Raw genomic sequence first — 25546 nt, forward strand, 5'->3', positions numbered from 1 at the left:
TCAGAAGCGCTTCTGGAGGGCCGTCTGGATATTCTTCAGCAGACCCCACTTGGCTCGGTTCTTGCCACGTCCATCAGGTGTGGTCACCTACAAGCAGAAGCACAGAATCCCTGGCACCGGCCTCAGGGGACCTGCTCGGTTTTGTTTTGTTTCGGCTTTTTGGATCATACCCAAAAATGATCCAGGGTTACTCCCGGTTCTGCACTCAGTTACATTTAGGGTTACTCCCGGTTCTGCACCCAGGAGCCACTCCTGGTGGCCTTGAGGGATCAAACCCAGGCCGGCAGCGTGCAGACAAAGCCCTACATGCTGCTCAAGCAGGAAAACTGCTCTTTGCAGGGGACCCTTTTGTGTGCCTGACCCTGCACAGGAGGCAGGCGCCAGGGGACCCATCTTACAGATGAAGAAACAGACGCAGGGAGCTGAGCGGCTTGCAGAAAGTCTCACCTGTAATATGCAGTGGGATTGGACTCTGAAAGATGCTCCCCACTGATCCCTGCCAGTGTGTTGGGACTGTGGTCCTGGGGGCGGGGCCTTCATTAAACAGTAGCCCTCAGGCCCTCCTTTAGCCCTGGACATTGCTTCTGTCACCAGAGCATGTCATTTGTAAATTCTGGCATAGATGCTGGGATTCCTTTTTTTTGGTGTGTGTGGGGGGTTTGGGGCCATACTTGGTGGTACTCAGGTCTTACTTCTTGTTCTATACTCAGGGATCACTGCTGGTGGAGCTCCTGGGTCCATAAGAAGTTCTGAGAGATGAAACCAGGGTCAGTTGTATGCAAGACAAATACCCTCCCCAATGTAGTATGATTTCAGCCCGCAGGTGCTGGGCTTTCTCAGGAGATAATGAGCCCCTGGGGAAGAGGGAGAGGAAAGCCTCTCCTGTCTGTCAGTGATTGTGGTCAGATGAAGGTTCATTGGAAGGGAACAGAAGTAGATGCAAGCACAACATGGAACCCTCCACCTGGTTCCCTTTGAAGCTTCAGTCTGTGTTTGCTTATAGCGAACGAGCCGGCACCTCTGGGAAGGCAAATTTGCCTTGGCACAGCCCTTTCCCTGCTCCCAGCCCAGAGAGATCCTGGCCAACACCTTGCAGGTATGGTGAGGTATCTGCTCACTTCTAGTCTAGAAGTCCAAGGCTCTATCCATTGCACCACAGAGCCAAGCGTTCTGCTCACTTCTGGTTTGATGAGTCCCTTTCCTCCTGACCCATATGAGCTGGAGAGGCATTTTGGGGAGGAGGTTGGGGTCTAGGGTTGGGAGCAGCCCTCTGGGTGGATGGGACCTATCCAGTTGGAATTCCCCAGACACAGGGAACAGGGGTGCGTTTGACTGATGCCAAGTTTGCCCACAAAGTCTTTCTATTAAGCTTTCAACGCTTAATGCTGTGTCAAGGGAAAAGGCATTAAAACGTAGACACTGTTCACCTATAATATCTTGAATGAAACCTATTTTCAGTGTTCAGGGAAATAGGCCTCCCTGCAAGATAAAGGCCTCCCTGCAAGATATTTGATACACAAACTTGAATGACCTATCAATGGAGAGAGTCACGGTGAGAACCTTGAATAAAGCTCATAGGAGCAGAATAAGACGCACAGATGGGCTCGTCAGGGGCCAATCTGGAGGGAGGACAGAGGAATGAGGGGTGGGAACTGGCTCATTATAAACAGAGGATTCAAATTCTGCCCCAGAGTCCAGACTTACAAAGACAAGGACCATGAGCAGCGTGAGTGGGGGTACAGGGTCTGGGTTGTATCTATGAACAGGAGAAACAGAACAGAACTTGAGAGGCGAATGAAATAGGCCCTCTTCTGGGCCCAAATCAAATACCCCAGGTTCAGACAATCCTTCCAAAGGAATTCTTCTGAACCTATGAGAGAGTTGTTCTAGAAATTAGGAGAAAAACAATAGCTTCCTAGCTCATCTGACTCAGTTGTAAAAGTTTGATTCCAGCATCAGTTTTTATAAGATAAAGATAAAAACCCTAGAAGCAAAACATTTTAGGTCTAGTTCATTTATGATCATAGACGCAATAAAACAAACTAAAGAAAAAAATGTGAACTGAAACAAAATACATTGAAAAATAACGCATCATAAACTCTACCTGGGGTTTGCTCCGTGAATGCAAGTAGAGTTTAACATCAGAAAATCAATGTAATTCACTTCCTTAATCCTACTGGAGAAAAATCATATGATTATCTAAACTAACATAAACTTTCATAAGGTTGTGCAAGTTGAAGGAATAAGTTTCCTTAGCATTGTAAGGATCACATACCGCATAAACTAAATCAAAGTTATCATAATTGATTGGAGAAACTCTTTTTGGCTTTTTGGGTCACACCTGGTGATGCTCAGAGGGTCCTTCTGGCTCTGCACTCAGGAGTTAACTCCTGGCAATACTTGGGGGACCATATGAGATGCTGGGGATCAAAATCAGGTCAGCCACATGCAAGGCAAATGCTCTATCCGCTATATTATACTCCAGCTCCCCATTGGAGAAATACTAAGATTAGGAATGAGATGAACATTTTCACCAGCATGACCGCTATTTTCACCATTTAGAAAACGTGTTCCTGGCTATATCTATAAGGAAAGAAAATAAAAGGAGGCTCTAGGGTTGTGAGGAAAGAAATAAAACTACTATCAATTTTAGGTGGTATATAGAAAATATAATCAATACCATTTGCAATACCAACAAAGTCTATTAACATTATGGTTTAATCAGGAACACACAGTTTCTCTATGGGAAGACTTAAAAACCCCAGTATTTAAAAGGTAATTTGAATATGTGTTCAGACATATTACAATTGTTTCTAAGTTAATCTAGAAACTCAATGCCTTCCTAATAATAATTTTTGGAGATCTTCCCAATGGGCTGGGGCTATGACTCGAGTGCTCTTGAAGCTATGTGGTACCCAGGACCAAACCCGGGGCCCATGTCATGCCAGGACTACATTCCAGCCCTTTGAGCTATCTCTGTGGTCTCCTTAATCAAATTCCAGCTGGGTGTGTATTTAAAAACTTTACTTAAAGTTTTACATAAAGGATACATTTCTGTGAACAGCTAAATGAACTATTAAAAAGAAAAGGGTAATGGTTAAACTTACCTTTGCAGCTCATCAAGATATACATCATGAAGTTGATGTTAAAACAATAATAAAACTAATGGGGTGTTGACATACGAAAAGGCACGAGACCCAGGGAAGACAGTGGAAAGCTTGGGTCAGTCTCTCTAAGTATTTAGCAATGTAGTCAAAGATGAAAGTGACCCCATTTTTGCATGCTGCTGGGGAGACATCACTGACTAAGTGATGCTGGGGAGAAGAGCCAATCCAGACAGTTTCTAGGTACTTTCCTTCCTAGCACTGCTGATTCAGGTACAATCTAGATGGACTGAAGACTCCAATTTGAAAGACGAAACCATAAAGTTAATGAAAGAATATGTGGGAGATTCTTTTTGTGATCTAAGCCCTTGGAAAGTCTTTTCAAACAAAGCTCCAAAAGGTCAAACTGTAAGGAAAAGTAATTGGTGATTCTGAGCACATCAAAATGGGGAAGATTTTAGCTGCTCCATGAAATGCTCTATGGACAAAGTTAATAGACAAATATCAGAATGGAGAAGATATTAGCAGCATCTAAAACCATTATCTGGACTGTATAAGAACAGTCTGCAATCACGCCAAAAAAAGAAAAATTTCAATAGAAAAATGAGTAAAGAATATTAGCAGGCTATTTACAGAAGAGAAAATCCTGAATACTAACAAGCAGATGACATGAAATTTAAAATAAGGAGATAGCATTAGACCTACTGGGCCAGAAATAATAGAAATAGTAGAAAGCTGGATTATATGCCAAATGCGGTTGGGGCTTAAACTCTAGGGGCTCTCCTTCATTCCTTCCGAAAGTACACACATGGTCCAATCAAGCATGCACTGCCCAAAGACACTCCAATTTTACACATAGTAAGGAGCTAAAAAGGGCTGAGTTGTTTCTTATCTGAACCTATATTGAACCCTGTCCTTTTGCTATCACGCAAAGTGGCTGATTTGGAGATAGGGTGTTTAAAAAATAAGATCAAAAGAGGTCCATAGGGTGTGTCCTGATGCAGTCTGGCTGGATTCAAGAAGAGAAGGTTTAGATACATATTAGAGACATATTAGAGGTTCATGGACCCAGAGAGGACACAGGCAGAGGCAGCCATCAGCAAGCCAAGGAGATAGGACTCAGAAGAAACTAGCCTATTTGTTTCCTTGACCTTGGACTTCAGAACTTGGAGAAGATAAATTTCTTTGGCTCAAGCTACCCAAAGTTGATAGCATTATATTAGGACAGTCCAAGCAAACTCAGATAGAAACCCAGAAAAATTTTCTTCTATGCCACCTTAAAGGTATTGGGCAGGAAGTGGTGGACCACCACGGTATTGGATGTCATAGAGTGTCTGCCCTGGGTGAGTTGTAAACAGTGGCACATTGTGAAGGGGGAGGCACCAGGTAGCCAGGGACTCTCTGTATGACACCATGACTACATTGTACAAATACAGTGGGCAGACAACAAAAGAAAGAGGCAAAGCAGGAGACACAACACCCTCTTGTTGGGAAAGTTACGTCCAACTCTCAAACTATCCACCCCTCATGTAAGGACACACAGAGGCAATATACTACACACAAAACATTCTCCGTAGGATGGATCTCTCGGAGGAGTATCCACCAAGGAACTACAAGAGAAGGGAGTGACCTACGTCATGGTTAATGATGAACCATGAGTGGAAATGTAGGATGAGTTCAACCTTTCCTGGAAGAGGTTCAAAAGCGTACATTCAGCTTGAACCTAAATGATACCAGCTCTGGGGTTCAAGTGTGTGTGCAGGGAAAGTAGGGAGAGACCAAGAGTATTATTCACATAGGAAACTAATATTCAAGGCTAGGGAAAACAGGCTAGGAGGACTGGTCAAATGTTGGTCAATGGTGTGGGAGATGGAGGGTAGTTAAGATAGGGGAGGGTCCTTTATGACTATAATAGTCGGAAATGATCACTCTGGAAAGGAACTGAGTGTTAAAAGAAGGTAAAGGGATATGCATGATAAACTTTCAGTATCTGTAGCACAACCCACAATGCCTAAAATGAGAGAGAAAGAAACAGAGAGAGAGAAGAGAGATGTCTGCTATAGAGGCAGGCTGGGGTGGGGGATGGCTTGAAGGAGTGGGAAGGAAACTGGGGTCACTGGTGCTGGGAAATTACACTGGCAGAGGGATGGGTGTTGGAACATTGTATGACTGAAACACAGTCACGAACAATTTTGTAATGTTCTTATCTTACGGTGATTCAGTAAAAAAAATGTGTTCTGTTTACCCGAGGGATGCAGGCGTTCTTTAGAAGATAGTGCCAGAAATTACAGAACGCAAACCATTTTGATTTCATTTCAGTATCCAAAGCCATGTGTGCTCATGTCTGACCCTTATTACTATTAAGTAGGATATTCCTAATTGGTATGCTTTAAGGAGTTATTTTCTTCAGTCTTGGAAATTCTCAAACGTTTTGTACTAAATGAATGGGAACATTCATTCCCAGAACCTTCCCCTTCCAGTCCAACCTACCAAAACATACTGAAAAGGGGGCTGCTATAGTGTGAAAAACGTATATATCTCAGGTCCAGAGAGATAGTACAACAGGTAGGGCATCTGCCTTGCATGTGGCTGACCCAGTTTCAAGTCCCGGCATCCCATATGGTCCCTGAGAAGTGCCAGGAGTGATTGCTGAGTGCAGAGCCATGAGTAACCCCTGAGCATCACCAGGTGTGATGCAAATACAAAAAACAAACAACAAAACACAAAGCCAAACCATGTGTATACTCAGTGGGTGGGGGGTGATTATCCTGAACGTGAAATATTGTTGTTAACCTGCAGCCTCTGAAGACATATGTCTTGGCCCAGGCAAGTGACATACAGCTGGAAGACCAGAAAAATCCGAAGAAGTTTTATAAAACCAACCCCCAAAACTAACCATAGCCTAGAACCCAGAGAGGTCCTACGCTATGGTCAAAGTTTCTCCTGAGAAAAGGCAGCTGGGATAGAGAAGGGACTACTAAGTCAATGATGGTTAGAGGGCTCACTCAGGATGGGAGATGCCTGCTGAAAGTAAACTATGGACCAAACATGATGGCTGCTTAGTACCTGTACCTGTATTGCAAACCATAACACCCAAAAGGAGAGAGAGAGAGGAAGAGGAAATGTGCCTGCCACAGAGGCCGGTGGGTGGGGGACGATGGGGTAGCAGGAGGGATACTGGGAACATTGGTGGTGGAAAGTGGGCACTGGTGGAGGGATGGGTACTCGATGATTGTCTGACTGAAATGTAATCGTATAGTTTGTAACTCTGTAACTGTATCTCATGGTGATTCATTTAAAAAAATGCACCCTTCCCCAAACAAAAACAAACAAACAAAAATTTTCACCTGAGAGCAGCCTGGGTAGAAAGGTAGCATCACAGCAGAGCAGACTCTGAATACCTCGCAGGACTGAAGCCAGGTTAGACACCATGGGAGCCCACGACACAGGAGAGATTTGAGAGGTTGGGTGGGCGGGTAAAGGTTGGCACAATTCCTAAGGAGTGTGAGAAAGACCCAGAAGAGTACTAGCATGTGACTCTTGTTGGGCTGGAATTATTACTCCCTAATGTGTTATAATCTGGGATGTCCAGTTTGCAGAATGTGGTAGGCAGGAAAATGATAGCCCCGCATCTCCAGGCCATGCATGATCCTAGTCCTGAAACCTGATGGATGCTAATAGTACATGAAAAAGGGAAATAATGAAGGTTGCTAGTCCTCTGGCCTCAAGGTATAGAGCTTGTGCTGGAGTGTCATGTGGGTCCAACTTAATAGTCCTCTTTCAAGCAAAAGAAGGAAGGGAAGAGAAACAGACGTGACGGTGTGATAAGGACCCAGCCTCCTGTTGTGATCTTTGAAAACGTTGACTGGAGCCAAGAGCCACAGAATACGGGAAGGAAAGGCAAGGAGCTGCATTCCCCACCTGGGGCCTCCAGAGGGCGCACAACCCTCCCGACAGGTTAATTTGATCTAGTTGCCCCGTTTTGGATTTCTGATCTCTAGAATCTGAGGTGATTCGGCACATGTGTGTTGTTTCAAAGCTACCAATTTGTTATGGCAACAAGAGGAAACCAATGCACAGACATCTAATTGGATTTGCCATGGGAAGCCCTCTTGGGAGTTGCTGGGATTTGAAGGCAGAGAGACAAAGGAAGGAGACTATTTTAGACATGGGGACTGTTAAACTGCACTTAAAGGCCACAGGAAGAGCAGGGGGAGAAACTGGGGCCCCAAGGCACTTGGTTAAGGTAACAACACCTTTCTCCATGGTTTTAAAACAATATCCGTCAGGCTCTTGGAGCTTGGAGGCTCTTAGGCCTGGGTGGAGGAAGGTCAGCTCTCTGCCTGTGCTCCTGGGGCGAGCAGCCCAGAAGAGACGGGCTCTGGACCTGGGTCCGCTGCCTGAGCCCAGTGCTCTTTGCAATGCTTCATGTGGCCTCTCAAAAGCACAATGGAACAAAAGTCCAGCCAGCACATCTGCTGATTTTGAATACATTCTACAGGGGCGCGGCCAGGCCCCCAAGGCTGAGCCCACCTTGCCCAGACGTGGATGACTGTGGTAGAGACACAATTCTCTTTTTTCGTTTGTTCTGTTTTTGGGACCATATCCGTGATGTTCAGGGCTTTACTCCTGGCTCTGCACTCAGGAATTATTCCTGGTGGTGCTCAGGAACCCTATGGGATGCTGGGGATTGAACCTGGGGAGGAGGCAAAGGCCCTACGTGTTGTCCTGTTGTTGCTCTGACCCCAGAGACAATTCTTGAGCAAGACCTAGTTTCCCATTCAACTTCTCCCTTGCAGGCATGAGATCAGGACCCTTCTGAGCCTCAGTTTCCTTACCTATAAAGTGGACACAGCAACTGCCTCCCCCGACCCCCAAGCAGTTGTGATGATCAGTGCTGAGAAATACAATGTCTGATACAGGCCATGATCCAGGGGGCCTTTCCAAAGCCCCCAAGTTTGTGTTCCTGCCTCATGTATTCCAAATAAAACTCCTTTGAAAAAATCAACAAGTCACAGACTATGAAAATCAAATAGAAAAGGTGTTCGTTTGCTTCCTTTACAAAAGTACACATGAGGGAAGTATTGCATTTGGGATAAGAAATGATTCTGCTGCCTCATTACAGCATTTTAAATGAAACCTTTCAGGAAGACCAGCATAGGAGTGAAGCCAAAGGAAAAACATTTCGATTTTATAGGAAAGAGCTGAAGTCATTACTTTTATGAAGCTTTATAAATGTCATTCAAACACACCATCTTATTTTCATTTGCGATTGAAGCCTTTACTTATGCAAATCATGACAAATGTTAAGAAAACCTGTGTTTCCCCTGGAATGCTAATATAAATCACAAAGAGGGAGGAAGAATGACTTCTGAAGGAAAAATCTATATGGCAGCTCTGCAAGTCAGATAAAAATGAAGCTTTCAGAAAACCTCATTAATTAGTGCCCTGCTCATTTAGAAATTGTGTTAAAAAGCAGAGACTGGACTGAATTTCCTCTCCATGTAGGGAATGCAAATGAACCGCATAAACACCTTTCAGGGGGTGTGGTGGGGGGAGTGTTCCTTTTTTGATGGATGGTAGAAAACCATGATCAGCTTTCAGGCATCTTATGGCACTTTGTGATTATTAATTTTATTTGTCAATTTGTTTCCTCCTCCTCTGATTTAGATATTCATTTATATATTCATTTGCTTGGTCACATTTTCCCTCCTGTATTCATTCAATAACCATTAAGAACCTGCTGATTGCGCAGTGCTGGGGTAAGCATGTGGGAGAAAGAAAGATGAATTAGACATGAATGTTTTTCCCCAGCAGTTCAGAGTTTAAGAGAAATGACAAAGCACCCCCCCAACCAAAAAGTCCCCTCCCACACCTCCAACTCTCTATCCCTGCATTGAAAAATGACAGGCGATGCATGAAAACACAATTACTAACAGTGTTGTGCAAGACAGCTTTGAAACATTCCTATGTCTGAGGGAACTTGATGGAAGGACACGTCCATGTCTAAAAGATGCACTGCAAACTGTGGCAGCATCTGGGGGTCATTCATGTTCTGGAGAGAAGCCAAGATAAAGAAGGGCCCATGTCTCATCCGATTCCTCCTATTATTGGTACCCAACATTTACACTTAATTTTCCTCTAGTTCGGACGAGCCTCAAACATGAAGGTACTGGCAGAGTAACCCAGGTGTGTGGGACCCGGGGCTGAGACCTTCAAGCCTGCTCGGATCAGGACTGAGTCTCTTCTGCCCAGATTTCCCATTTTCCAGTAGCTAGGCAGTCACACCCAGGGACTGACCGCCCCCCAGCCATGTAATCCCAGCAACAGCCAACATTCAGAGATTTAAAACCAAGCTCCTAAAAGTTCGAGGCCAAAAGTGGCCACGTGACATTTTGTAGCCTAGTTCTCCCTCTGGGAGAACCTGGCAAGTACCAAGAGTTTCCTGCCCACATGGGAGAGACTTGTAAACTCCCCATGGTGTATTCATATGCCAAAACCAGTAATAATGATGGGTCTCATCCCCCTGACCCTGAAAGAGCCTCCAATGCGGCATAGTTGGGAAGGATGAGTAAAGAGAGACTTCTAAAATCTCAGGGCTAGGACGAATGGAGACATTACTGAGACCTTTTGAGAAATTCAACAATCAACGGGATGATGATGATGATTTTCTCTAGCACCCTATACCTTGCTTGGCACCCTCAAAGAGCTGACTCAGATTTCTGTACGTCATTCTCACCTCATGATGGTTGGTTTACTGGACTCTGAGCCTTGGAAGGGAAGGATCACATCTTATTTCCCTCCAAATATCTACTGGGGGAGTGTCAGTGTCTGACTCTGGAAGTGCTTATGGGAACTGATCTCCAGGGGTGGAACAAGGTTATCTTGGCTACTCAAGAGCTGAACCCACTAGTATAGTCCCACCCATCTGACTTCCCCTTCCCTTTATCAGTCAGACTCTCTCTGCCAACATCTGGCCAGAGACACAGGGAGAATAGCTACGAAGATTATATTGGTCATGTAGATATTTGGATTGGGGCTTGACTATCCAAAACCACATGTGAGCTGAATTTCTGGGAGAAGAAATTAAGGGACAGCTGAAAATGATGCAAGGGAGGTAGGAGAAAGAGGGAGGACAGGAAGACAGAGAGATCAACACTTTTGGCAGAAATCAGTCCTTCATCCCCATCTTCCCATACCATACATTTCCCTCTTCAAAAGCTTAAAGGATGCATTTCTCTTTTTTTTCAATTTTTTAAATTTTATTGAATCACCGTGAGATAGTTACAAGCTTTCATGTTTGGGTTACAATCTCACAATGATCAAACACCCATCCCTTCACCAGTGCACATTCCCCACCACCAATATCTTGGGCATACGCCCCCTTTCTCACCCTCCCCCTGCCTCTAAGGCAGACAATATTCCCCATACTCTCTCTCTACTTTTGGGCATTATAGCTTGCAACACAGACACTGAGAAGTCATCATGTTTGGTCCATTATCTACTTTTGGTATGCGTCTCCCATCACAGCTGGTTCCTCCAGCCGTCATTGTCTTAGTGATCCCTTCTCTATTCCATCTGCCTTCTCCCCTCCGCTTATGAAGCAGTCTTCCAGCTATGGGGCAATCCCCCTGGCCCTTGTATCTACCGTCCTTGGGTGTTGGCCTCATGTGATGCTACCCTACACTCCACAAATGAGTGCAGTCCCTCTATGTCTGTCCCTCTCTTTCTGACTCATTTTACTTAGCATGATACTCTCCATGTTTATCCATTTATAAGCAAATTTTGTGACTTCAACTCTCCTAACAGCTGCATAGTATTCCATGGTGTAGATGCACCAAAGTTTCTTTAACCAGTCAAAAGGATGCATTTATAAAGAAATGATTATCTCTAAGGAATTCCCGATGGAGACACAATCTCCTATGATTCCAAAGAACAGGGCTACTATACAATAAGAGCGAGGGGCAGTTCTACTCTATTTCTTTCCTGTCTCTCTATATATCAGTAAAACTATACTCATGAATGTATGTTCCCTAGGGTTGTAAAGAGGACTCAGTCTTGCATCACAGAGAAGAGGAATAACTATTCCTTCTGGAGACCATGCTGACCAGCTCTGTGGCAGTCACAGAAATAGGAAACAGAATTCCTTTAAAGTCTAAGTGCCACCGCATGGACCCATACTAAGAAATGACTGGTTGTCAGTATCTAGCATTTGTATTTATTTTCCTTCCAGCACCCTCTACCTTGCTCGGCACCCCTTCTGGGGCAGCCACTGGTTTCTCTTTCTATGTCATTCTCTCCCACAGTGATTGTTTTACTGGACTGAGCCTCTTTGAAGGGAATGATCACGTCTCATTCCCTTCCCCGAATCTCTACCTCCTGACACAGTTCCTGGCATGCCTGTGAGGGGAATCTAACAGAACTGACAGTTCTTTGGGCTATTTTGTCAAGTTGACTGAGGCCAGGAGCCTTCTCTTTGGCTCTGAATGAACTGTTTTCTGGGATCAGCAGGGCTGCCATCTGAGTACTGTCAGCTCCTGCCCATTCAGTCTAACTGAGCTCTGGACCTGAGGACAAACCGTCTGCAAGCCAACTGGCCCGATACCTTGCAGATGTCACTCCACTGTCCGGGGCCGTTGTCATTGATGGCTCTCACTTTAAACAGGTACTCGGTGTTGGGGGTCAGGTTGTGAAGCTCCAGGCTCTGTTGCATTATGTCCTGGATCTGCCCACAGAGCTCTGTCCGAACGTTGTTTGGAGGGGTGTTGATGAGTTCGTAGAATTCTATCTCAAAGGAGTCCACGTCTTCCATGGGGCACGTCCAGTAAATCTGTGGGAGAAAGGAATGTAGGGCAGTGGAGACCGACAGAACATTCAACCTTCTTTCTCATTAAGGTTCATGAATGAGCCTTAATGAACCATAATGAACCCCCCTGTCTCCGTGGGAGAAGGGGCTTAGCTGAGTCCAGCCTTTCCAAGCCACTAACGCTTTTGGATTCTCCCTGGAGCCATCGCCTTGTGAAGCTACTTAATGAGGCTTGACAGAAGGCTGGCCATGTGATTGGGACCGGAGGACTGTCCACTGAGTTCTGTGGCTCTGTCCTTGGGGAAGTGACCTTGCTACCTGGCATCACAAACCCAAAGCTCTTTCCTTCTGCAAAGAGCTGCCAAGCTCAGGATACATGAGCCCCTGGAGGGAAGACGTCCTTAGCGCCTAGTATCCATTCTATAGTCAGAAAGGAAGCCCCTGGCAAGTTCCAGCCCTTTAGATGCAAGGAAATGGAGTCCCAGGGAGGAAAAGTGACTTATCCTGGTCACGGAGAACAGTATCACGTTCAAAATGAAAAGTACCTACTCGGGAAGAGACATTAGCATGTGCCAATAAACAGACTGCACCTAGAATAAACATATGTTCTATTGCTCTTTCATTTTGGGGACTCAAAGTCTACTCCTGAGGATCACTGCTGGTGGTGTTTGGAGAAACTTACATGATGTAGGGGATCAGACCAGTGTGGGATGCTTGAGAGTCAGATGCCTGAACACCTGTACTATCTGGCCTCTTTTGCATCACTGTATCACTGTCATCCTGTTGTTCATCGATTTGCTCGAGCGGGCACCAGTAACATCTCCATTCGTCCTAGCCCTGAGATTTTAGCAGCCTCTCTTTACTTGTCCTTCCCAACAGTGCCGCATTGGAGGCTCTTTCAGGGTCAGGGGAATGAGACCCATCATTGTTACTGTTTTTGGCTTATTGAATATGCCATGAGGAGCTTGCCAGGCTCTGCTGTGTGGGCAGGAAACTCTTGGTAGCTTGCTGGGTTCTCCAAGAGGGAGAACTAGACAATAAAAGTTCACACGCATGGCCACGAGCTTCTGGGAACTTTGCTTTATAGTCTCTGGATATTAGTCATTGATGGGATTACACGCGCCAGGGGCAGTTTGTGGGTGTGATTGCCTAAGTCCTAATTTATTAAAAATGGAGTATCTGGCTGGGGGAGGTCCAGTCCTGATCTGAGCAGGCTTGGAGCAAGGTCTCTTTTGCATACTCCATAAGTTTCTTTTTAAATTGAGAAATTTCAAATTTATCAAATTGCTTCTTTGAGAAAACAAAACTTTAATGGAGATACAAATATAAATATCGCAAAGCAAAAATTCCTTTTCGTGGGAAATGAATATATTTGGGAGATAATATATAAAATTTTAGGTGATGGTTAATCTTTGTAAATCCTGGTTGTTTTTTTAGCCTTCCCACCATTAGTACACAAGTTTTTTTTCTACTCCCTCTCCAACACTTGTGTTATTGTTGTAAATCAAATGGTTTAAAAAAATTTAACTTGCAATTAGCTACATTTCTGTTAAAAGTTATTGTGTTCTAGCAATTAATTATTATGGATTATATTTTGACATCTCTTTCTATTATTAAAAATTCACTAAAGCATCATTTTAATAACTGCGCCATAAATGATTTAATTCTCCCGTAGTTGAACATTTAGGTTGTTTCTAATTTTAAACTCTAATAAATAATGAAGCACAGAATTCTCTGGTGCATGGATCTTTATTTGAAATTTTAGTCATTTCCTTGAAATTTATAGAAGAAAAATTATAGTTTTAAAATTTATATTTTACTTTATTTAATGTGGAGTGGGCTGGAGTGATAGCATAGTGGGCAGGGTGTTTGCCTTGCATGCACCGACCTGGGTTTGATTCTTCCGCCCTTCTCGGAGAGCCTGGCAAGCTACCGAGAGTATCTCGCCCGCACGGCAGAGCCTGGAAAACTCCCTGTGGTGTATTTGATATGCCAAAAACAGTCACAACAAGTCTCATGATGGATACGTTACTGGTGCCCGCTCAAGCAAATCGATGAGCAACGGGATGACAGTGACAGTGACAGTAATGTGGGGCACTTCCCCAGTAGTGTTAGGAGGCACAGGGGTCCCTCCTAGTGATTCTTGGAGATTGGGCTGGGGGTTCAACACAGGGATCAAGGATGAGGTGCTGCTTGAACCCTACAATGCTGAGAATGCCTGGACTACTCCTGCAGTGCTCAGAGGCATCCATCCAGGGTCACACCTGGTGCTGTTTGGGGACATCCAGGACTTCACAGTGATGCTTAGGGGTATGTGGAGCTTGAGGACTGGACTGGAGTTGGCTACAAGCAAGGCATGCACTTTGAACCATCACTCTATACTATTGCTCTGGCTCCCCTACATTGTGTTTTATTAAAAACTGTTAGATTTTAAGATAACAGTTAATAAGTACTAAGACTGAGTTTAAGAATATTTCTTATGTCAACGTCTAACAAGAACTGACTCTCATTTCAGAGAGATGTCAATACAGGTTTTATCATTTCTAAACCCCATGATTCCTGTGTGAATTCCATTCCAAGGCCTAGAATAAGGATCCTTTAAAAAAATTATTGATGTTTTTTGCACTGGATACCACTGTCTGGAAGTAGGTTGAAGCAACTTTCTGACAGCCAATGTCTTGACTAGATTTCTAGTTAAAAGCCCTTTTATTTTTCTTTAAAACAGGGGCTACACCTAGATGTCCCCAAACGGCACCTGGTGATGCTTTGAAGGCTTTGGGATGCCAGGGAGAGAGAGAGCTGAGGGTCTCCCACATGGAACACACATGCTCTACTGTGTGAGCCACATCTCTGATCCTAAGTCCTAATTTGAACCCAACCAGGGATGACCAGGGATGGTCTGGATGGCTCCCTCCAAATCTGGGTTACAATAGACATCACCGTCCTTCTCCTCCAGATCAAGACCTTACCAGCCTCCCAAAGGTCTGGCTTGCGCAGAGCTAAGACTGCCGTCCCTGAGTTCACATCAGGGTAGACACAGAAGCCTGGCTGCTTGAGCATCACAGGGGAAGGGAGGCTCATCTGAGGTTATCTCTTAGGTGATGGGCAGTGCCTGACCACCCCGAGAAGGGCATGTTCTACCTTGCAATGGAAGGCAGTTCTTGGTGGCAGGTGTACTCTCCAAAACATAGATTCTGCCTCTGCGGGAGACTGGGGAAGGGATGCTAACGAGGGTTTTTGGTTCTTGTTTTATTGTTTCAGACCATTCCTACTGCAGTGTGATCTGCAGACTGGCAACACCAAGAAGGGGTCCCCCTGAGCCACACCAAGACGAATTGCATTTTCACAAGAGCTCCAGTGCACCTAAAGGTTTGAGGACCACTTGTTTTTCTTTTTTTCTTTCTTACATTTTTAAAAAATTAATCACCGTGAGATACAGTTACAAACTTTCATGTTTGAGTTTCAGTCATACAATGATGCAACACCCATCCCTGAATGAGTGCGCATTCTCCACTACCAATATCCCCAGTATACGCCCCTTTCCAACCCCCCTGTCTCCATGGAAGACAATTTACCCCATACTGTCTCTCTACTTTTGGGCATTATGGTTTGCAATACAGATACTGAGAGGTTATCATATTTGGTCCTTTATCTTTCAGCACACATCTCCCATCCTGAATGATTCCTCCAGCCATCATTGTCTTAGTGATCCCTTCTCTATCCCAGCTGCCTTCTCCCCCAGCTCATCAGACAGGCTTCCAACTATGGGGCAATATTCCTGGCCCTTGTGTCTACTGTCCTTGGGTGTCAGTCTCATATTATGTTATTTTATATGAGGACCACTTGTTTAGACTTCAGCATTGCTAACTGTCTCGGAGGGCTCTTGTACTTTGGGGGCAAAAGAAGGCTGGTGGTGTCAGGTGGAAGTAGGCCAGAGGGGGATGTCCCTGGAGAGTGTCTCAAGAGCAGACAGGCTGTTCTCATAGGATATCTAGTGGAATGTGAGTCTTTCCTCTGACTGGCCCTTGAATGATGCTTTGTCTAGCTGGTTCAATTTAGGTTCAGTTGGGTTAGAAAGGAGGGGGTGGAAGGACCATTTGTCCAGGGTAGGCCAAGTGTGGGAGAGATTCACCCTTGCCCCTTCTCTCCCAAAGATGAATCATGGGAGGTAACAGTTGAAATCCCACTGGGGATAAGTCTTCTGATCTTTCTACAATCATGCACCTGCTGCCTACATTCTTAATGATGGAGAATCCCAGCTAATAAATAAAGGACCAATTTAAGGGACTAATTCCATTCTTAGGACAGCCTCTATCTTGATAGGTCTTTCTCTGGACAATGTTACACTCTCTCAAGAAATCCCTTTTCATTACCTTGGTTTCCCAATTGGGTTCTTTTTCTCCTTTTCACCGAAAAGCAGCATTTGAAGTAGGTTGGGGCTTGGAGACGGACATCTTTCTGAGTTAACATCCTGGCTTTAAGCCATACTTGGTTTTACCTTTTTTTTTCCTTCTTGGGTCACACCCAGCACATTGCACAGGGGTTATTGCTGGCTCATGCACTCAGGAATTACTCCTGGCAGTGCTCAGGGGACCATATGGGATGTTGGGACTTGAACCTGGGTCGGCCACATGCAAGGCAAATGCCCTACCTGCTGAGCTATCACTCAAGCCCGCTTTAAGCCCTTCTTGGACAACAAAATGGCCCACAAACATTCCAGAGGAGCAGACTAGAAGGAGCAGCTCCTAGAATCCAGGAGTTAAGGACCCTCTTTACTGCAATCCACGTCTGTTACAAAATCTCCCTCCCTCCTCTGGGCCTTACCAGGCCATCCCTTACCTTGGCAGCCCTTGGGTATACCAGTGTCTGGTAGATAACAATGGGGCCTGGGGTCTTCATGGATCCTTCGGTGAACGTGTACCAGTTGTGGAAACTGTTGCTCTTCTCCGTGGGCTGGACCGGAGCTTCAGCCGTGGTGCTCCAGTAAGCGTAGAGGCCATCGGTGGGTTTGCAAGGGGCAGCCGACTGGGCTCGCCCATAGACCTCCAACCCCATCCTGATCTTATCACCACTCTTGTTGCAGGACATCAAGGAGGAGCTGCGCTGGAATATCTGCTGGTTGTCAAAGCTGTGGGCACTGAAGGTGACCTTCCTCGTGATCATCATGTCCGATTGCACAGGGTAGGGGGAGGGCAGGGATTCCCCAGAGGAGCTCTCCTTCTTGGGGGGTTCTGTGGGGAAGAGCTGATGGATGGCACTGGAGAGCTCCGTGAAGTCCAAAGGCATGCAGTGCGTGGAGTGCACGCGGAGGTGGGGGTCGGGTCGGTAGGTGCTCTGGATGCCGTCTTCAATCTGGTCCACCAGGATCCGGGCCGACTGCAGAAATGCCACTTGGCCCGTCTCTTTGAGCGCCTCCTTGGAGTAGGCGAGCAGGCCGTCCATTTGGTTGACCTTCATGGTGGTGACGACCACGTACTTCTCGATCTCTTTCTGCCGGGCCACTTCCAGGTTCTCTATCTGCTCCATGATGAGCTTCTCCTTCTCCTGCAGGATGCTGCGCAGCTTGAGGAAGCCCTGGCGGATCTCTTTCCGTTTGATCTCCTTGTCGGCTTTGAAGCTGCTCTTTAAGATGTTGAACTCCATGAGGTCATTGTCGATTTCATATCGGACTACAGAAACCAAGCAAAAAACCCAAAATACAATTTGGTGGCTTCTATGAAATGTCAGAAGCAAACAAACAATGGATCGGGCACCCCTGGGAGGAGGGCTGGGTGGGCAGATGGCATTTGGAGTTGGGATTGGATTGTGGCATGAGCTTGGCCTTCCTCAGCAGAGGACTCTTCCTCCTCCTCTGATACTTCCCTGAATGGAAAGAGCCTCTTTCCCTGGCACACTTGCATTACGTGGGATCCCTGAAGCCTGGGGTCTAAAGGCAGGAGCTCAAGGCCACCTAGATCACACATTTTTCCAGACACCGAAGGTGTTTTTCTATCAGTGACGCACGTGAAGATGAACTTCTATAGCAACAGAAGAAAGAGCTACATTTCGGAGAGAAACATCTAGTGTTTGTCTCATTTTGCTGACCAGAACCTCTACCCAGACAATAAATGATAATAAGTCATATATTTTCTTTTTCTTTATTTCTTCTTTTTTTTTTTTGCTTTGTGGGTAACACCCAGAGATGCACAGGGGTTACTCCTGGCTTTGCACTCAGGAATTACCCCTGGCAGTGCTCAGGGGACCATCTGGGATGCTGGGAATTGAACCCGGGTCGGCCGTGTGCAAGGCAAACGCCCTACCCACTGTGCTATCACTCCAGCCCCAATAAGCCATTTTTTTTCACTAACCTTTACACAACCCTTTTCTGGGCTGGGGTGGGGGCTTCGATTTTCTGGGTTCACCTGGGCTCCCTCTCTTGCCTGTCTCCTACTTCAAGAGCATAAAAAAACAAAACCCAGTTCATCCTGCAAACTGGAGCACTGGGTTCTGTGACCTGGAGTCAGACGAAAAGGTCACTCAGCAAGTCAACAAGCATTTCAGGAGCATCTGCTCGATGGCACATAACTTTCTTGGCATGGAACAGGGTTAGGAACAGGCGAGGGTCTTGCTCATAGGGTTATCTTGGGACTTGAGAAGCCAGTGCTGCCCAGAGGTTTTGAGGACAGGATGTGTGGGTGCCACCTGGCTCTTTGTGAAGTGAGCACCTCTGCTGGCTTTGAGAGGGGTTGGCATTAGATCACCCTCTAAGATGCGTCAGTGTCTGGGGTCTGTTCTAAAGGGAAGGGCTCTCCAGAAAAGGTGGGATCTCCAGTTAAAAAATTTTGCTGCAATCTATAGAGTAAAGTGGGGTGGGAGAGGGTGACCCAAGTCCTCAGGGAGCTGACCCCCTGTCATGATGATGTGCATCCAAGTAAGAGAGACCTTCTGAGGGCCATAGGAATGGGGTCTTTGGCTGGAGGGTTTCATTCATGGGGGCACAGAGAGCTGCAAAGAAGGGGTGTGCTGACTGGAAGCCTCTTAGGGGAGATGTCAGTGGTGTCGCTCCCTTTCTCTGCTCCCACATCTGATGCAGAACAACTGAGGAGGGGATGTAGATGGAGGCTGAGCAGGGAACAATCAGGGTGCAGGAAAGTGCTTCCCCAGCTGTGACTTCCTGTGGAAACGCCCATGTCTATGCCTGCAGAGCCTTTCTATGGGGTTCAGGGAAAATCAGCCTCCCTCTTGTGTCCAGGCAAGTCTCTTAGCTACTCAAGTATCCCCCAAAATACCAGGGGCTGGGTGCACTCTCTGTGCACTTCGGTCATGGGACTGCAGGCCACTCTGTACTATGACCACTGCTGGTGACGGTGGTGGCTCTATCTTTAAAGCCTGACAGTGGTGGTTCTATCTTTAGAGCATCTATTCTGGTCACTGCTTAGCACAGAGTAGGTTGCAAATAAATGCCGTAGAGATAACAAGAGCACTGGGGTCTGCCAGCCCGGGTCTGCCATTTAGTAGCTCTTTGGGGTCCATTATTTCTTGGCATACCAACTTGCCTGATCCTCAGAGAAAATTTTAACACTTGTGCTATAAGATTATTGAGAAGATTAGACATAATTCTCCTAAAAGGTCTGGTTCAAGTAATGCTCTATCAAGGGAGCTATTTCCAGGAACAAAGATCCCTACAAGGCTCTTCAAGACCCTCACGGCTAATTAGGTGGATATGCTGAACCCTGTGAAATAGTAGCAGACCTGCTTCCATCATGGAAATGAGGCGAATTTCGCTTCCAGAAACCCCCTCCGCTCTGCAGCCAATCCAGAAGAACTGGGAGCAAGTGTTCAGGGGAAGACCAAGCCGTGGTGGATGGGAATGTTATTGAGCCACTTACTTTTTTATTTATTGGATTTGGAGCCATACCCTGAGGTGCTCAGGGGTTACTCCTGGCTCTGAACTCCACTTAGGAATCACTCCTGGCAGTGCTCAGGGGAACATCTGGGTGCCAGGAATCGAACCCAGGTTGGCCACGTGCAAGGCAAGTTTCCTACCTGCTGTACCACCTCTCAGACCCCACTAGTGGCCGTTTCTGCATTTTCTAGTGTGGGTGTGTTTGCTACCAGTTTACTTGGCAAAGTTTTGGGGGAAATCTGTTGTGTGTGTGGGAGACACTTTAAATGGAGATCTTTCTCCAATCTCTTTCCCCTGCATGTTGGAAAAGCACTGAAGAAATTCAGCTTCAAAGAGAATCCCCCTAGGAGGGCTCAGAGAGCTGCCTCCTTTTCATAGGCTCTAAGTCATCTTTATCTTCCAAAAGAAAAATGAGGCCTGATTTCCTGGCGAGATTATAACAAAGATCACAACATGTCCAGGCATGTGCCTGAGACATATCTAGAATTATGCCTTAAATCTACCCCCCACCATCCTCCTCCTGCTGCTATTAGTTTCATTTTATAGATGAGAAAAACTGAGGCATGGGCGCTAATGGGGGGGTGTTCATGGGGATTGCCTGGCAACGCAGCACCCCTTGACTCTGTGCTTGGCTTAGCCCCCACCGCAACCATCCTCCCCTGAATACCCTGAACAGGAAATTCGACCCGGGACCTGCTTTGAACTTGGCGATAGCGCTGAAGAGGGCAGCGGCTCTCTCGGAGCAGGCGTCGACGAGCGTCACGGTGTCGTGGCCGCTGTGGAAGGACGCCTTGCAGAAGGCACAGAGCAGCTCATCGTCGTTGCGGCAGTACTCGATGATGCGGCTGGACGGGTGGTAGATGCAGATCTTCTCGTCTTGGTCCTCGGGGCCGCAGTCCACGAACACGTGGTCCTGCATGGTCACGTCCGAGTGCATGTTCTTGAGGCACTCGTTGCACAGGTTGAGGTGGCAGGTGGTGCAGCGCTTGTAGGCGGTGTGGCGGCCTTGGCACACCTGGCACAGCATGGGCCCGCTGGAGCGGTCGAAGCGCCACTTGAGGTAGCCGTGCTGCTGCATGTAGCGCTTGGTGAGGCGGCCGCGCAGGTAGTTCTCGGGCAGGTGCATCTTGTGGCTGTAGGGCACGCAGTGCGAGCGGTTGCACACGGGGCAGACGAGGATGAAGAAGTTCTCTGTCACCTCGGCTTTCTTCTGCAGCTGCCGCAGGCACTTGCCGCACAGGCTGTGGTGGCAGGGCAGCATGAAGGAGTGCAGGCGCAGGCGGTTGCACAGCGGGCACAGCAGGTGGGCCACCAGCTGGCTGTCCTTGGGGATTGTCGTCACGTCGTGCAGCTGGCACTCGCTGTCCGTGCTGCCGAAGTGCAGCGCGGTCTTGGAGCTGGAAGGGGGCCACAGACACGGGGCCTTAGTGGCGCTGTGGGCTCCAGACCTTGCTCCATTTCTCCCCGCTCCCCACCACATCCCTTTAATCCACCGCCCGTCAAAAAAATCAATGACTCAAGGGGTGCCGGGCACCGACCCAGGAGTTGGCAAGCATCCTGTGGGGGCGTACCTGGGTTCTAGCCAATCTGTCTCTGCCTTCTGGTAGCTGGGAAATGTCAGGATACCCAAGGCACTGGTCCCAAGGGGCCGGAGCGATAGCGTAGCGGGTTTGCCTTGCATGTGGCCGACCTGGGTTCGATCCCCGGCATCCCATATGGTCCCCGGCATCCCATATGGTCCCTCAAGCACTGCCAGGAGTAATTCCTGAGTGCAAAGCCAGGAATAACCTCTGAGCATCGCTGGGTGTGACCCAAAAAGCAAAAAACCAAAACACAAAAACCCAAGGCACTGGTCCCTGCTCTGGTTAGAGCTCGGACCCTTGTCCTTGAGAGCATGAGATGGAGGGAAATGACCGCACAGCTGACAAGCAGACCCTGCCACCTAAGGGCAGGAGCTGAGCTCAGGGACTGCCAGTCAAATCTCATGTTCCCTCGCCTCAGACAAGGGCAAAGACAATATGGGACACTCCATCACAGGAGCGTAGACCTGTCCCAGCCAGACAAGTGACAGCCCCTGACCCTGCCCACCCCTTCCTTCCTCCTCCATGGGAGGGAGGTGTGGGTGCTGATTCCCACCTACCAACTCGGGGACTCACTGTGCTTTCCCACTTTGTGGGTTAACTCTAATGAAGTACCAGGAGGAATTTATTCCAATGTTCTTCCTATAACTCACTGGAGCCCGTGGCCTCCGCTCCTGTGGTTGCTAGGAGTTGATAAATCCAATCTGATACAAAGCCAAGGGTTGACGCATGCCCTTTAATTGATGTTACTGTACGTCATATAGAACACAGGAGAGAATGGATAAAGTGTGAGTCCCTGGCCACTGCACACCTGGGATGCGTGTGTCTGGCCGCAGTCTTCTGGGCCAACGTGAACGTGCTGGGCTCTTAGTTGATTGCCCAGGACAGAAAGTGTCCCTGCGCTTTTGGGATGAGTTTCTTCGGCATCTGTCAACCAAAGCTCACCACCCCGCTTCCTTCATGAGACTTGTGCAAACTCTGCATGAGACTGTCTATGAGGATGGCCCTTGGCACCGAATAAGCATACAACCAGTGTTCACCTCTGGAGTGATGCTCGCTTTAGTCCACAGTGGAGAAACACACAGGCTAACTCCCTGAGCAGTGTGGGCTTCTGCTTTAAGTGTGCGTTATCTGTTCACTAGTCTAATCTTGGAGGTTGATTTCTGACCTTCGCTTGGGAGAACGCTGCCTGAAGCTAAGTCACTTTGTCATAAGCAGAAAACCTGTTTCTAAGGAACTGCGATCATGGCAAAAGCAGCTCTTGGAAATCCACAAATTTGCTGGAGGCAGAGAGGTGTGGACTGTCACACAGATTTCTGACTCCTGGTTCACATGAGAGATATTTGGGTGTTGACTAGATATCATTGCTGTTGTACTCTGTCTCCCCCTGACCTCCTGCCGTCCTTCTAGCTCTGAGTGTGTCTCTGCTGCCATGGCCAAGTCCCCTGTCTCCATGTCCAACTGCGAGAGGTGTTTCCCGTGCCTCTTGGTGGACCCCAGGGCCCTTGGCCAGCTTATTCCTTAGGGATTTGGATTCCAGGGTCTGGACTTTCTGGTCTCTGTACTCAGCTGGGTTCCTGCTCTGCCTTTGCAGTCCCCCTGCCGGAGAACTCAAGGGGCGCCCGCATGTACCCGTCAATGGAGCACGTGGTGGTTGGATGCCCTGCCCTCACTTGCTAAAGTGGGATTCTGAGAGTTGGGGTTTGCTCTAGAAGGAGGTGTCAGGAGAAACCAGCTGCCTCACTTGAGAAATCAGGAGGGCAGGAGGATGAAATTGAGGGGAGGGAGAGAGGGAAGGAGTAGGGAGCATGAGCAGGGTTAGGGAATGGGCATCAACAACCCGGGAGCTGGGGGGAGGTGAAAAAGGAAGCGGGGAAATAAGACGACAAGGCACAGAGAACAATGAGACCTGGGTGAGGAGGGATGAGTAAGAGGCCGAGCAGGTGGCTGGGGGTCGAGCAGGGGGACACTGCCCGGAAATGCAGAGACCCTCTGAAACCAGATGAACATCAGACTCTGACACTACCCATCCTCGGAAAGGTCAAGCCTGGGCCCCACCATTGAGTGCCCTGGGTTTCCTGACCCCTGTCCCCATGCCCAGTGCTCGGTTCAGCTGCTAAGTTCTTTTGCCTCAATTCCTCCCTCCAGACTTGGCCCGCCTGCCTGAAAGCCAGGTCCCCACCTTATCACCTGTCGAGTCTCTGGACCTGTCTCCCTGTTGGCCTCCAGGCCACACTGCAAATTGGCAAGAGGTGGGCAGTATTTGCAATCCCCGTACCCAGGTCATTCCCAGGTCGATAATGCCAGTGTCTGGGAGGGCAGGCATCAGAAATTTTTTAGAAAAATTGCTCCCTTTCACTGCACTCATTTGTGGAGTGTAGGGTAGCATCCCATGAGGCTGACACCCAAGGACGGTAGATACAAGGGTCAGGGGGATTGCCCCATAGCTGGAAGACTGCTTCATGAGCGGAGGGGAGAAGGCAGATGGAATAGAGAAGGGATCACTAAGAAAATGATGGCTGGAGGAACCAGTTGGGATGGGAGATGTGTGCTGAAAGTAGATAATGGACCAAACATGATGACCTCTCAGTGTCTGTGTTGCAAGCTGTAATGCCCAAAAGTAGAGAGAGAGAGTATGGGGAATATTGTCTGCCTTAGAGGCAGGGGGAGGGTGAGAAAGGAGGGGTTTATCTGGGTTATTGGTGGTGGGGAATGTGCACTGGTGGAGGGATGGGTGTTTGATTATTGTGAGATTGTAACCCAAACATGAAAGCTTGTAACTATCTCACGGTGATTCAATAAAATTTAAAAAATAAAAAAAAATTGCTCCCCTTTCCCCCCACCCCCTACACCCTACCCCCGTGAGATTTCTTTTTAGCCCTATGTGGCGGTGCTCTGGATTTACTCCTGGCTCTGCACTCAGGAATCACTCCTGGCGGTGCTGGGTGGGGGTGGGGGGATGGGGAAGATAGGGTAGGTAGGGGTGGGGGTGGGGACGGGGACAGATATCTGGGGTGCCAGGAATGGAACCCGGGTCCTCCGAGTGCAAGGCGACTGCCTAACCCTATCACTCTGTTCCCCTGGGGATGGCATCTTTCCCCAGGAGCCCGACTCTGAATTCGTGGCTCAGGGTGAGCCTGCGCACAGGGGAGCGCGGGGCAGTGGGGGGGCCCAGGTGGTGTGTGGGGGGGGCAGGCCGCTCTGTCCCGACAGCACGTGCTCCTGCCCGCCAAGTTGCAGCCAGAGCGGAGCTCAGCCCAGCGCGGCGGACAGCAGCCCAGCGAATGGAGAGGAACTGGGCGCGGGGGTGGCGGGGCCCCTTACGAGGTGCGGATGCTCTTGAGGCGGCCCTTGCGGAAGGTGATGGTGGCGCGGCGGCAGCAGCGGCTCTCATAGTAGTAGCACTGCAGGTTGCTGCTGGACGTGCAGCAGCATTTGCACTTGGGGTCGTTGGCCCAGGAGCAGCAGCACCAGTGGCAGTTGGGGTGCTCGGAGCAGGTGCAGTGGCAGAACTGGCAGTTGCGCTCATCCTTGTACGGGCAGGGGAAGCAGGTGCAGTTCCGCTCGGAGGTGAAGAGGAACTTACAGCAGAGACAGGAGCAGATATCGGGGTAGCCCAGCATCCAGGGGCAGCACGGGCAGCAGACGCACACGGTAGCATCCATGGCAGCTACAGGACCTGGGTCTGTTCCCCGCGGCTCCCGGCACCAGCCCCCGCTCCAATCTCGCACTGGGCTCCCTGCCCCTGCACCCCGGGGAGGCTGTCAGCTTGGAGGTGGCACACAAGGGTGGCTGTTTGGTGGCCTCCGGCGGGGAGGTGTGCCTGGCTGGCATGCCCGGGACCTGGCCCTTGCATGAGTCACTGGCTTATGTCACAATCCCTGTCCACAACCCCCCGCCCCCATACATTCTCCTGCTGCAGGGTGCAGGGTAGGTGGGAGACTGAGGTCTGGATGGAGGGCAGGGAGGGGAGGGAGTGCCCTGCGGGTCGCGTGGGCCCAGTGTGGGGGGTGGCTGGATCCTACAGGGCGGTTTTCCTGGCCGCGTGGTTTAGATGCCACAGGGGCCAGTGGACTCCAGGCAGCACCTTCCCCGTTTGGGCGGCATGGGTACGAGTCACGGGGAAAGCAGGCCAACTTTTTGGAAAGTGCTTTTTTTCTTTCCTTCTCTG

At 48.3% G+C, this 25546-nt stretch overlaps 1 protein-coding gene across 1 annotated transcript; it reads right to left on the minus strand.

The window, feature by feature from the left end:
• On the minus strand, positions 1-25040 carry TRIM42 (tripartite motif containing 42). The gene is made up of 5 exons (XM_004602937.2): positions 24700-25040; positions 20489-21192; positions 16750-17579; positions 11710-11934; positions 1-87 (listed from the first exon to the last, which is right to left on the minus strand). The coding sequence occupies exons 1-5, from the start codon at positions 25038-25040 to the stop codon at positions 1-3; spliced, it is 2187 nt and encodes a 728-aa protein (XP_004602994.1).
• Positions 25041-25546: the final 506 nt, after the last annotated feature.

The sequence above is a fragment of the Sorex araneus genome, chromosome 2 (genome assembly GCF_027595985.1).
Source record: "Sorex araneus isolate mSorAra2 chromosome 2, mSorAra2.pri, whole genome shotgun sequence".
NCBI lineage: Eukaryota > Metazoa > Chordata > Mammalia > Eulipotyphla > Soricidae > Sorex > Sorex araneus.

Coding starts and splice junctions, on each gene's coding strand:
- TRIM42 (XM_004602937.2), bottom strand. CDS start 25,040: ATGGATGCTACCGTGTGCGTCTGCTGCCCGTGCTGCCCCTGGATGCTG. Junction 21,193..24,699: donor CTCAAGAGCATCCGCACCTC/GTAAGGGGCCCC, acceptor GCCCCCTTCCAG/CTCCAAGACCGCGCTGCACT. Junction 11,935..16,749: donor TATACCCAAGGGCTGCCAAG/GTAAGGGATGGC, acceptor TTTCTCCCACAG/ATTTACTGGACGTGCCCCAT.